Raw genomic sequence first — 14,227 nt, 5'->3', positions numbered from 1 at the left:
AAATTTTATTAGATTTTGGTACGTCCAGATACATGTATCTCGGGATACTTGAGGTCAAAATTAAGTGTAATTTTCGCATGTATTTAGTATACATAACAAATCTTGTTTGTCTCCCATCTCGCTCGCATCTCCTATATATATGGTATCCTAAATACACACGAATCACACTAGATACATACATATACATGTATTTAGTGTGATTCGCATGTATCTGCTCTCTAGGATACATGACTATCTTGCTCGCCTCTCTCCCTATTTTAATGTATCTAGTAGCAGAAATACATGTATCTAGGTGTATCTTCATCAATATATGATAGGAAATTTTTAATTAATAATAAGATACGTAATTATTTAAAAGTATAGATATAATTAGTATATATGTTATGGATGTATGTCTAATAAGGTAGTTTTCCCTAATCAAATTATATTATGGCCAATTTACAATGAACAAAAAATCTTGGGCTATATTATGGACAATTTACAATGAACAAAAAATCTTGGGCTTCATTGTACCTAATTAATCAAAAATGATTCAAATTAAATTTCCTTCCTATATGAAAATTATAACTTACATAAAGCAAGATTAACTGAATCAATAATTAAACATTTTCTAATAAAACACGATTTCGTACTCAAAGTTCAAAATCAAAATATTTTATCAAAATAAAAGAATATTTACCACTTTATTACTATCGTGATTGGTTAGAATGTTGAGAAGTGATATATAGTATATGTTTGGAGTCTTGGGACAGATACATGATTCATGAATTTAGAATATGTTTTGTATTTTATCCAACCAAAGAAAATCTTTCAGTTTTTTTTTTCCAGAAAAAATAAATAAATACGGATAATGATGAGAACCAATTATATGTATAAGAACTGAGAGATTTTTCGGTAGGCACTTTGTGTACAGATAAACCATTTATTGTGTAATAGTCTGCAAACCATATATGAATATAAATTGTACTAGACAAGTCCTATGCTAACAGGCTCGACTCATAAGACGTTGAGAAAAGATCGATCCTGAATCATCTGTATAAACAACCGCTCTCCAAACCCATTGAATCGTTCCAAAGGACATTCGTAAGAATTAAAGTACAACAATTTTAGACATTCATCAGTTGGAAAGTAAAACTTTATAGTAGGAACTTGTCTTTGTCAAACATTAAGGATGTGTTTGAAAAGTCACAGACTTAAATATGTCTTGACTTGTCAGGAGCATGTAATTTGTTCTAAAATACATTGTATCCAAGTGAATTTATATGTATTTGATTATCTCACTCGTCTCTTTTCTCGTATTTCATATCCCAAATTCATATATCTAGTATATCATATATATGTATCTAGCGTGATTCATATGTATATGAGATATATAGACTATCTCATTCATCTACCTACCATCTCGCTCGTTTCTCCGTATTTTAGTATATCTACTCATAATAATTATTAATTAGTGATACAATATGTAATTATTTCAAAATATATAAAAAAATTAGTAAATATGGCATGAATGCTTGTCTAATTAGATAGTTTTTTCTAATTTGTTAAGTGGTGTTTAAAGTCCAATCTGAACAAGTAAAAATAAACACACGGAGTATCAATTAGTGTTGCCTAGTTATTGTATTTTTTCCTATTTCAATCATTAAATACAATCAATATTAGGGATTCTGTTAGGCTAATTAAGGCCAAGCTCTAATAAAAGTAAGTTACGAATTCGGTAAAATTCAATAATTTTGACTTTAATTTTATATGTATAGTAGCAAACTCACCTAATATACATAAATAATTTATTTGTTATTCAATAAATAAAATAGTGTAATTCAGACTCCATAAATTTAATATTCTAAATCCGTCTCTCGTTAGGGTTCCAATTTCCATCACTTTAGGAATGGGTCCTGTACCTGCAAAGATTAATGGTGAAAATAATGTATCACTCGAATTGTCAATTCCACCACTTATATCTGGGCCTGCAGCATTAAACTTGGTAAGATTAAACTTTTGGGAACGTTGTAGAAATTCCACTAGTTTCGGAACTAATTTACTTAAATACATTTCAATTTAAAATATTATGAATCTTATCAAACTTTCGTACGTCTAAATACGTCTAGATAAATGTATCTCGAGATACATGAAGTCAAAATTAGATGTAATTTGTTCTAGAAACACTGTATTCAAGTGGATTCACATGTATCTGAGATACATAACAAATCTCTTTCACCATCCTCCCATCTCACTCGCCACTCACCTATGTATCTGGTATTCCATATACATGTGAATCACACCAAATACATACAGATACATGTATTTGATGTGATTCACATGTATTTGGAATACCTGACTATCTCTCTTGCCTCCCTCCCCAACTCACTCGCCTCTCTCCCTATTGTAGTGTATCTGATAGCAAAAATATATGTATCTATGTGTATCTTTCTCAATATATGGTATGAAACTTTTAATTAGTGGTAAAATACATAATTATTTAAAAGTAAAGATAAAATTAGTGTATATCGTATAGATATATATATCTAATAAAGTAGTTTTATATACTATTTATACCTAATTTATGTTTGTGAGACTTTTCATTAAATATAAAAAGATTAAGCTATGGTAGTTCAACTATATATCTGTTTTACAATTTGCCCAGTTGTCACGTAGAACTTGTATATACAAGTTTAATTGTCTTTCGATTTGCGCTCGAATTAAATGTCATAAATATCAATTATGATCAAATTAAAGGACACGTCTATTTATGATGTCCTAGGCAATGTTATACAAGTTTAATTATCTTTCAATTTGCACTCGAAATTAAATGTCATAAATATCAATTATGGTCGAATTAAAGGACACGTCTATATATGATGTCCTAGGCAATGTTAAGTAAGATGCCTTTTTTTTAATCCTTTAAAATAAAAATAAGATGAAGTACAACCTCCACACTTATATCCTTTTAATAGAAAGATTAAAAAGGTGCACAAGTGGTGCACCTCATCCTCAATGGAGTTGTATCGATCTTTTTGAACAAACTGAAAATCTTATGTTACACCAATATCGAAATATGTAGACGTTACTGCAAACGGTAGCCGCTATCGAAAATTTCTTGCCACAAAAAAAAAACAATTGAAGAAATCTCCTCCTGAGTAATATGAACTAAAAATTCCACCAGATTTCAATTTTTTCAATTATTCTGTGGAAGTGTATGATGATATTAACATCAAGAGCAGATATTCTAGTAACTATTATATCTCTCTCAATACTCAAAACCTTATGCACAAATGCTTAAAAAACAATGGAGATATACATTTACACGACGTTCATCTTTTACTGATACAAAAATCCATCTACTGCAACAATCCGCGTTAAGTGCTCCACGAGTTCGGCTACAATGGCATTCTTGGTTATGCAATATCTCTAGCCTCTGTGATACACACCATAACATAAAGTTTAACAGGTTAGCAAGAAAGACGACTTCAAGTATAGTAAGATTAGCTTCAATGTGTATGGGATTCAACACTACTACAATTATCGGAAGAATGATGAGATCGGGTAGCTACAGAACACAAGAAGTACTCTCAAACTAAGCACTCATGTCATCAACTGATACCCTCGAACGAGCATTCAAGCCATCAATTGACGGCTAAATTGATGTAACACGTTAAACATAAGACAAGCTTTGAGTAAGTTCTTTAATTGTTCTATGTGACGTTGGTTAGAAGGCAATCAGGGGCTACTGGCTAGCATTGATGACGTTTTATTCAAGAACGGAGGTGTGAATGACTGAACGAGACATTAGTGATTTGGTTAATTCCAAATAGAAGCTTAAGGGTCAATAGCATCAATAGTGATTATTTTGATTGCTATAAACGTTTATAAGCTCGTTATGAACCAAAATTCTCAAACAGAACGATGGACCTAAAAATTCAAACTTCCACAAAGTGAAACCAAGTTCAAGACAAGTAGAACAGTAAAAGTCTCACCTTTAGATGAAGATGGCAAAATAATAACGTTCATATTTGCGTTGTTTGGAGGAAGCTGCAAACGGAGAGGATAAAGCTTCCCATTCAAAGCACTCCGAGTACACACAGTAATATCCTCGAGCCCAGTTTCCTCCTCCAATCTCTTCTTTAGATCATCAACACTATTTCCCTTGAAAGTTATGCAAAGTCCCTCTGTTCCTTCGTCAATTTCTCCAAATTCATCCATAATGTGATAATATATATGCCTTCCATCTACCAACTTAGGCGGCGAACTAATCAATGAATCACTTGACTGCCAAAAGAAAAAAAAACAGACAATTGAGTACCATAACATAATAATCATTGAATTCACATTCCAAATTAACAAGTTCAACCGACACTTATATCTATCGATTATAGCAAGTGATAATATAAGCTGACTCGAACACCAACATGTTAAAAGAACATAAGCCAAAAGGGTAAAAACACTTGAATACTATACGAGACCAAGTCATATAACAAATCATCTCGTATTTGTCCACATCCATAACAAGGCTCCAAACCAAAGTGCAACCGAGCCTAATTTTAAATCACAGACAGAACTAGAGGGATAAATTTAAATCTTTTTTCGAAATAATTTGGCATATGAACTCCATCCGGTCCACGCCGGTGCTCTCTTAGGGTAAACCAAAGAAAAGTATACAGGGACTAATAATCCCAGGATTATAAGCTATCCAACATCCAATGTGTGATAGCTAATAGCAACATCTTCGTAAAATATTACCCCCTCCATACCAATTTATACAACACACTATCCTTTTTAATCAATTCCAAAAATGACACAGTTCTTTATTTAGTAAGAACTTAACTTTAAAATGTTCATTTCATTCATCCTTAATAAGATGATCCATAGCCACACAAACACTTATTTCAGATCATAAATTTCAAAAGTCTTTCTTTCTTTCTTAAACTCTATGTCGAGTCAAACTACATCCAGTAAATTGGGACGGAGGGAGGGAGTAGCTACTCCTCATAACCAAACAACGGATCAACGAAATCCCAAATTCTATCCCGGATTATGTATCAAAACAACCCCTTAAAGTCAACATCAACAACAAACCAATTTGTTAATGGAAAAATGTTTTTTTCTTCTTAATTGGGACATAGATAGCCGAAACGGAGAGAGGATTACAATGTACTTAATCGAACCCTCACCAACAAGGTGAAAGTTCAAATACCAACTAACTAAGCTACAACGATTCCCAACAAAAAAAAATGGTTCCATAAGGTCAAAATTCAAACTTTATACAAAAAATAAACAAATTGAAAGTAAAAATTGAAGTAATACCTCTTGTCTGGAAAAGCTGTAAGATTTTGATGAACCAGTAGTAGTAGCAGAACTCGATTCAGAAGCAAACGAATCAGAATTACCACCCACCAACGTCGTCTCCGCCATCGCCGCCGCCGTCTCCGCCGTTGAATGCGCCAAAATTTCAACAACATGAACATCCCAAAGAACCCAATCTTGAGTTTTCGAACGATGAGGAATATCATGAGTAACGGAATTTCTCCATGGAGGAAGACCCCCATTTCCCCTCAAAAACTGCCCATATCTCGTCCTTAGCTTAACTTGATGTCCTTCTCTAATGGGTTCCCATTCAATCGAAGAATCAAGTCGATTAGGCAAAGTTTGAAGAACTTTTCTACCAGTCATACCCAGAAGAAATGGCTGATTCGAAGCTGTTAAATATTTCCCATAACAGCTCTTTAATCGAATAACGTTTTCGGTTTTTTCAACAAATTCAACTGTCCATTTCGCGTTTTTTGAAGCTCCGTTACGATCTTGAGTTACTGACTCTTCATCTTCTTCAGCTGTTAAGTACTTTTCATGGTGACTCTGTAAACGAACAGCTTTTGCTTTGTGAAATAGCTCCATTGCTGATCTTTTTGGTAAAGAAATCTGTCAAAACAACAAAAAAATTGATGAAATTTGTGAGATTTGTGAAAATTTTGAGGATTTAGAACTTGGGGTTGAAAAAAGATTGGATTTTTTTTAGTATATTTATAGTAATTGAAGAAATAATAAAACTGGACGACGGCATGTTTGATGGGGCGACACGCTTTTAAGGAAAGCGCGTTAAATGTTTGACACGTGAGAAAAAAAAAGGTTGGCACGTGTGAAGATATGTGTTTTTTTTTTTTTTTTTACTAATTGAAGTTTTTATATTTTTAGATATGGTCAAAATTGGATCCATTAAGGAAATGGAAAAAAAATATATAGACTATTTATATTTGGTTAAATTATTTAAAAAGATAATTATGGCTACTTCTTTTTTAATTGATTGGTGAAGGTGCAAAAATAGTAAATTGGCCTAACAAAAATAATTCTAATATAAATAAGTTGAACGGTATCGATAGTACTTTCAATATATATAGCAACTTAAAGTTGGAAAGAAAGTATCCTTCCTGGTTCCAAATTGAGAACGAGAAGAAAATTTACGATATTATTAGCGTGAAGTGAGCTCTAATAATTGAAACACTAAAAGAGCAGGCTTAGAGCCCGTTTGAATTGGCTTAAAAAAATAATTTTTAAGTCAAAAATAAAAAATCAAACTGAAATGATTTTTAAGTTAAAAAATAAATAGTATGGAAGACATACTTTTGGTTATTGACTTATTTTAAGTCATTTTTTACTTATTTTAAATTATTTTTTACCTTGTCAAACACTTCCTAACTTATTTTAAGTTATTTTTGACTTATTTTAAGTTATTTTTTATACTGATCAAATAGTTTTAGAAGTCAAAAACCGACTTAAAATAGGTTTGACCAACTTTTAAGCCAATTTAATCACCCTCTTAATTTTATTTTTGGCAAAAGGAGGTTCTAGGTTACTTCCTTTATATAAATCTTTTTGGATCAACTTTGGCTCCATACCTATTTATCTTGTGAGACTTTATGTCAAAAGTTTTGACTTCCAAGTTCCAATACTTGAAATATATTCTTCTAGTTTGAATTGTATGAATTTAAAAATGGACCTATATTACACGTTTACAATCTAACATAATGTGAAGAAAAAGTAACTTAAGAATTTGTTGTGAAGATACCTATGTGATATTCCTATTTGTCTGGATTGCTTTTTTCTACGGGGTATGAATATTTGTAATAGAGTTTAATTAATCTGAATTCAATTTTTGCATGATTTATTGTTAGAAGCGACGTTTTCAACATAATTCTTGTTATTTTCAAAGCTCAAATTCAAAATATCTAAGTAAAAACGTAAGAATCTCAACCATCTCATCACAATCCGCCTATCTTTCTAGTCATTCTAATAGAATCATTAAAATATAGGTTGTTGGTTTATAGAACAAGAAAAGGATAAAGAGGGTAATCAATTATCACACAAAAGTAGGAGTGTATGTTATGAATATTCTTTATTATAGCCTAAGGCTTCTCAAATATAATATCAGAAATGAAGAGGCAATAATCAAAAGGAGGTCAATTTTGTATCCTTCTTCACAAATTTATTTTCAAAAAGACTTAATAAACAAGCTATAGCCAATTTCTAAACAAAATTATAGGACTCAATTACATTCAAGCTAATAGTTAATTTGGGTAAACTTTGAAAATCTGTTTTTTCTTTTAATCAAAATTATTTTTATGGAATTGCAGCTTGTATTTGACTAATCAGTTAAAAACATATTTCTTTTTCTAATATTAATACATTAATATGCGTTTGACAACCATTTCAAAAATACTTCGAAGGAGAAATTACTTTTTTTTTCAATTTTTAAAAAACAACTTCCATTACTATCGAAAAATTAAGTTTACCCAAATCAACTTTTTAAAATAAGATATTTTTAATTTTCAAAAGCTTAACCAAAGATACTAAAATGGTGATATTTACTTAATTAACTACTTTTTCTCAACTCTTTTAGTTGAGTTAGCAATCATAATTATATCCTTTAATTACTTCTTTATCTCAACTTCCTTCTTTGTTGTTAGTTGTTACGTAGTGAAGACTACTTCCACTTAATTATGGTTTATAGAAATGTAACATAAACTCCTACAAAGAAGTATTAATTTTCCTAATTAGTAATTAGTCATATTCCCATTTAGCTAATAAATCTAAAGATCTAGCACTAAACACAAAAGACATGCTAGTAATTATGTTAATTATTAGAATCACTCGGATTTGTGGTGGATGAATATAATATCTTTATTCTTAATTAAAAGATTTAACTATTAAAGTTTTCTTTAATAAATCTTATGCAATATGAATTTAAATTAACCAGGCAATATTATAAGCGATAATAATGACGTAATAAAACAACAAAAGAAAAAAAAAATCTTAAGTTGACATAACTAAGAAACATACCTTAGCACTCCTAGGTGAGAAAGAAAAACTTGAATGTACAGAAGTTGGAGATCCTAAATCCAAACTTAAAAGTTCATCAGAAACTGATGAAAAACTTGAAACCATAGTTAAATAATCAGTCAACGATTCATTTTCGGGCACATCGATAGGTTCAACATTCCACAAAATCCAATTTAGTGTGCTACCACTATAAGGATTATCATGTGTCACTTTATTTCTCCATGGTGGCATTCCTCCATTTGCACGTAAATATTTTCCTCCAAAACCCCTTAATTTTACTTGAAATCCATCCCTTATTACTTCCCATTCGATTCTCAAGTCCTTCATCTTTTCAGGCAAAGTTTGAAATACCTGTTAAAAATATAATTAAATATAAAAAAAAATATGTATATTTTTTTTAAAATAAAATAATTACATCATTATACATAATAAGCATAAGACGAAAACATGAGTCTAATCTTGAGACTATTCATTTTTTTTAGAAAAAAGGTCATGTTTGATAAAAAAACATATAAGCACTAGCGAAATCAGAATTTCAATGAAGTAAGCATAAGCAAAAATCTTATGTCTAATCTTAATAGTTAATACTATTCATTTTTTTTTTAAAAAACATCATGTTTGATCCAAAAAAATATTTAAAGAGTAGCAGTGAAATCATAATTTCAATGACTTAAGCATAAGCAAAAATCTTAAGTCTAATCTCAAGACTATTATTTTGAGAAAGAAAAAAAAAACTCAGAACTTCATATAACAAAATTCAGAAAAAATAAAAATCCACAACTAGAATAAAAACATGTGAGCTAATCCAATTTTTCAATCCCTTTTTTTTATTTTTTCTTGTATAAAGAAGATTCAACGATTTATATAATAATAATAATAATAACAATTTTAAAAAAATTATCCAATCAAACCTTCGCCCCAACGCTATCTCTAATTTCAGGAACGTATTGAAAATATAATTAAGTAAATAATACTATTAAAATTACGACATAATTACTATAAGTAAAACTTACCTTTTTTCCGGTCATGCCAAGAAGAAACGGCTCGTCGGAAGCCGTGAGATACTTGCCGGAGCTACTTTTAAGCCGTATAAAGTGGCTGTTTTCGGCTTCGACAAGCTCAACAAGCCACCGGGCTTTTCTTGATGAGCCGTTTCGGCTTTGTCGGATATTTTCTTGATCATCATCGGCTACAAGGTACTTGTCTAGATGACTTTTTAATTTTACAGCTTTGGCTTTGTAGAAAAAATCCATTAATAATTTTTTTGTAACTAGTGATGAATATATGGAATTAAGGAAAAAAAATTTGAAGAGGAATATTAATAATGGATTTATTAAGGAAAGGGTATAGGAATCAAATATAGAAGAATTAAATAATTGTAGTGATTTTTTTTTGGTTTATATAAGGGGAGAAAAGATAGGTTTTGTTTGATGGTTTTTGTATTCTTTGTTTAAGTGATTAAGGAAGAGGCTAGAGGGACAAGAAAGTCCATTTTATATTCATTTTGTAATATAAGATACAGTCGACTCTATCCGCGATGCGGTGATGGGACTGTTTTATCCTTAATCAGAAGTTTTGAGTTTGAGCTCTCGATATAAAGAAAATCATATTGGAGTGCCACCCTCAAATGGATCCTATAGTGCGTGTTCCAAATTTATTCGGAGTTCAATATAAGTTTCGAAAATCCGTGAGAAACCAAAAATAATAATAGAGTTTATTTTAAATATAGGACTCCTATTCATTTGCCTTCATTTTATGTTTCTTCTCTATGGTAATTTATGAATAGTCAAAGTTTAATTATTTTTTTAAGTGTGAATATACATCGTAATTAGGAATTACAAATCATATTTTTAAAATCAAATTAATACCCCTTGCTTACTATAATTACTTATAGTTATATATCCCTTTCTGTTCATTTTTATTTGTATGTTATTCTAAAAATTGATTTTTATTTTTATTTGTGACTTTTATAATATGAAGAAAAAAAGTTTTTTTTTTCATGTTTTATTCTTAGCATTAGCTAGTTATTCCTTAAATTATTTTTCAAGACTCAATCGTAAATGTCAATTAATATAAGTATTATGTTAAACTAATTATATCAAACATTATTTTTTAAGGAGCGCGTGAAATCTAAAAATAATAGATAAAAGTGAACGAAAGAAGTATATATTAAGTGGTGCGATTAGTAAAAAGATTTTTTTTTTCACACATAAGTTTATAAAATTTCTAAGTGAAAGTTAATTTAGTTATTCAATTAGGTAATGATGATTAGTGTAGAGATTATGGCTAATGGTTGAGCTCCACATAATGATGGAGATGTGAAAAAGAAGAAGACTATTAAGAAAATAGGAGAGTTAAGGTAGACCGTTGAATTAATTAAATAATGAAATTTCGAGGCAAAAAATTGGTAATAAATTTAATAATCGTCCACGCGTTTAAAAGGATGTGAGTGAAGTCTTTGGAGAAAATAAAAGAAGTTTCTATGTGTAATATATTCCTATGCACCATTTCAATTTATTTTGCACCTAATTCACGAGTTCAACATCAATCTCACTCCTATCGAAATGGGGTATTTTCAGGGTCCTATATAAAATGAATTCGACTTTGATATTATTATGTTAAATTTAATTTTGAATCTAGCTCATATTTCAAAAGTTAGCTTAAATGAATAAAGATTGTTTGAGTTTTATAAGAAACTTAGAGATTTTATCCTCGATTAGTGTGGAATTCATTCCATTCACTAGTTTATCTTAGTTTGATTCACATATCTTCGGTATTAATTGTAATTTAAAAAGTTAATATTACTAAAGACGGTAACAAATTATAAAAGAAAATTAGACAAATAAATTAAATGAGAAGAAGTACTAACTCGAAGTTAATAAAGTGAGAATATAATATAGCTTCATTATATTTGTACATTTTTTGTTTTTGTTAGTATTTGTATATATTGTATGGTCCATAAGAAGACAAAATGTATACACATTATACGTGGCATAAAAAGGATTCAACAAAAACCGTGACATCCTTTCCATATCCTCTATTCTTTCATTTTCTTGGTCCTATTTGTTGTATACTCAAAAGAAAAAATTATGCATACAACCAAAGAAGACTTCACGTCTAAGATATATATTATTACGATTGAAGGTGGAGAATACTTACCATCTGAATAAAAAATTAAAATATCAAAATTAACAAAAAGATGCTATACAATAACAATAAAAAAATAATGTAATTCTATGCACATTTTATCAATATCTTTTAAAAAGCAGAACGAACAATAAAAAAGAGAAAGCACTAGATGCATAAATAACAATAAGAAAATAAGATAACGAGGTTAAATAAAAACAAATAGTAATAATAATAATCTAACAATAGGGAAATCAAGAAGAAGAATATTAATACTCTGAGAAGAGAAACGAAAAACGTCCTTCTATCTATTATTCTTCTATTCTAATCTTTGACGACATTCATCATCTTCTATCAAGAGTCATGTCCTCAGTGGGTTGAAGTTGTGCCGTACTCGTCCTAATCACCTCACCTAAATACTTATTAAGACTACATCTACCCCTCTTCAGTGCACAACAACCAACCTCTCACACCTTCTAATCGGCACATCTAATCGGCGCATCTATATCTCGCCTCTTCACATGTCTGAACTATCTCAACCTCACTTTCTATATCTTGTCCACAATGGGACCACGTCCACCTTGTCCCTAATAACTTCATTTCCAATCTTATCTATCCTCGTGTGCCCACACATCCACCTCAACATCCTTATCTTAGTCACTCTCAACGTCTTAATATGAAGGCGAGTTCTTAACAAGTCAATACTCTGCTCCATAAAACATAATCAATCTAAATTTTAATCACCACTCTATAAAACGTACCTTTAATTTTAGACTAATGACACATTCCTATTACATAAAACACTATATGCGAACCTTCATTTTCCTTCCCTAATATACAGCTTGTACTGCATATCCTAAATCTGCATAAATCAAATGAAGTCGTCATGTTTTGGCTTGGGAAACAATTCCTGGAGAACTTTTACCACTACATCAAAGGAAAAATTTAGCGGCAATAGTTTAATTGTCTCTAAATATGATCTTTTAATAGTAATTACATTAGTGATAATTACATTTTAGTATTCTTTGCAAATGTCACTAAAACCTATAGAGACATTAAATACAATGGCAATTAATTAATATCGATAAAAAATTTAGCATTGTTTGTTAATGTGCATATGTATTGATGCTAAAATCTATTTTTGTTATGGTGTATACGAATTTCTACGTAAAAGGTTGTCATGTTCAGAAGAATTCTATCATAATTTTGATAAATAATTGATAATAATTTAAGAAAAAAATACAAACTCCTGATAATTAGATAAGAAATAATCATTTTTTTCTCAATTTAATTTGATTTATCAATTTGATGCCATTTCTCGATTATTGTAACACCCCTAATAGAGACCATCATCATATTTCTAGGCAAAAAAAAAAAAGATTTAAATATTGTGCACGTATGGAACTTTGCCTATTTGGAAAACCATAATGGAAAGGACAAATTAAGGCAGCAACAAAAGAGAGTAAATATACATAAAGTGGATAAAGGTAGGCATGGTAGGTAAATGTACATATCATCACTTGTGTGATTGCACTTGCCACTCAAAATCTATTTTTTTTTTCAAATCTTTTAAAAGGTTAATAATTTATTTGTAATTCATATTTACATCACGTCAATAAATATATTATATATAACGCTTTAATATATTAGTGATATTATCTGCTTTGATCCTAGGTTTGCACGACTTTAAAATACGTCACTAGGATATAAGATATATGCTTATTTATATACCCAACATCTCTTCTATGTTTTGTTGATATATGACTTCTTGTCCTAAGCTCGAGTATTACATAATATTTGTATATTATTGAATTATTATTGCTTAACCATGATGTTAATATACATTCTTCCCTTATTAACTTGATCATGATAAGTTAATATGATTTTATGTAATAAATATTGAGTGCGGATAAATATTTATAAGGTAAAAACTTACTCATACTAAATATATACATCATATCAATAAATGCATGATATATATTAGTTATTAGACTATTATTGATTAATCATGATTAATTGATATACAATATTATCCTATTAAATTAGTTAATCAAGATAAGTGATATGATTTTGATGTAATATACAACAATATTTGAACGTTTGGTAATTACTGGAATTGGTATTAAATATACTTTGAATGTTGACAGTATGATTATTTAATCTTTGCACATTTAGTTGTAATTTTTACAAAAAAAAATATTAAATAGTTTTTGAGGTAGACATGTGGGATTATGACTTTGTAATAGAATTATAGAACATATCTTGATTCAACTAAACTTTTAATATGATCACTTTATTGTTTTTTTAATACATTCAAACTTGATTTAGTTTTCTCATATTTAACAATCCTTCTTTAAAAGTAAGCCAGCAACAAAATATGTAAAGGTGATGATCGGGAGTTAATAGATATTAGATTTTTGCTAAGTTTATAAATTGATTAAATTAATGTACTTTTTAGCTAAGTTCAAACATTCAAAGTACATGTATACTAAAATCAGTCAAAAGTTATAAGTTGGTTATTCTTAACTTCTGACTTTTCAGCTTATAAACACTTTTAGTTTGACCAAAAATTTTACTGTGTATATCTAAAAAAGGATCATACATTACGTTTGGCACCTTCAAACATTAAAGCCAATTTGGTGCATTGGGCTGGCAAGCGTCTTTTTAAAAAAATTAGACAAACATAATTTGCTTATCAAAAATACTTTTCAAATGAATTAGTCAAACATAAAATATTTTTAACTAACATGCCCCCCCCCCCCCCCCCCCCCCG

The 14,227-nt window shown here is 29.6% G+C and overlaps 1 protein-coding gene across 1 annotated transcript; it reads right to left on the bottom strand.

The window, feature by feature from the left end:
* Window positions 1-3,117: 3,117 nt before the first annotated feature.
* Window positions 3,118-9,762, bottom strand: LOC102591705 (uncharacterized). Its single transcript, XM_006357179.2, has 5 exons — window positions 9,342-9,762; window positions 8,329-8,679; window positions 5,302-5,913; window positions 3,975-4,266; window positions 3,118-3,415 (listed from the first exon to the last, which is right to left on the bottom strand). The coding sequence occupies exons 1-5, from the start codon at window positions 9,579-9,581 to the stop codon at window positions 3,396-3,398; spliced, it is 1,515 nt and encodes a 504-aa protein (XP_006357241.2). The 5' UTR covers window positions 9,582-9,762; the 3' UTR covers window positions 3,118-3,395.
* Between the last annotated feature and the right edge of the window lie 4,465 nt (window positions 9,763-14,227).

Source organism: Solanum tuberosum, unplaced genomic scaffold (assembly GCF_000226075.1).
Source record: "Solanum tuberosum cultivar DM 1-3 516 R44 unplaced genomic scaffold, SolTub_3.0 scf00243, whole genome shotgun sequence".
Classification (NCBI taxonomy): Eukaryota; Viridiplantae; Streptophyta; class Magnoliopsida; order Solanales; family Solanaceae; genus Solanum; species Solanum tuberosum.
This window is presented reverse-complemented; position numbering and strand designations above follow the sequence as displayed.

What these genes read in the sequence shown, in the direction of transcription:
- LOC102591705 (XM_006357179.2), bottom strand. Translation starts at nt 9,581, where the DNA reads ATGGATTTTTTCTACAAAGCCAAAGCTGTAAAATTAAAAAGTCATCTA. An exon ending in TCTCACCTAGGAGTGCTAAG is followed by an intron (nt 5,914 to 8,328) that starts GTATGTTTCTTA and finishes TTGTTTTGACAG; the next exon opens with ATTTCTTTACCAAAAAGATC. An exon ending in ACAGCTTTTCCAGACAAGAG is followed by an intron (nt 4,267 to 5,301) that starts GTATTACTTCAA and finishes TTCTTTTGGCAG; the next exon opens with TCAAGTGATTCATTGATTAG.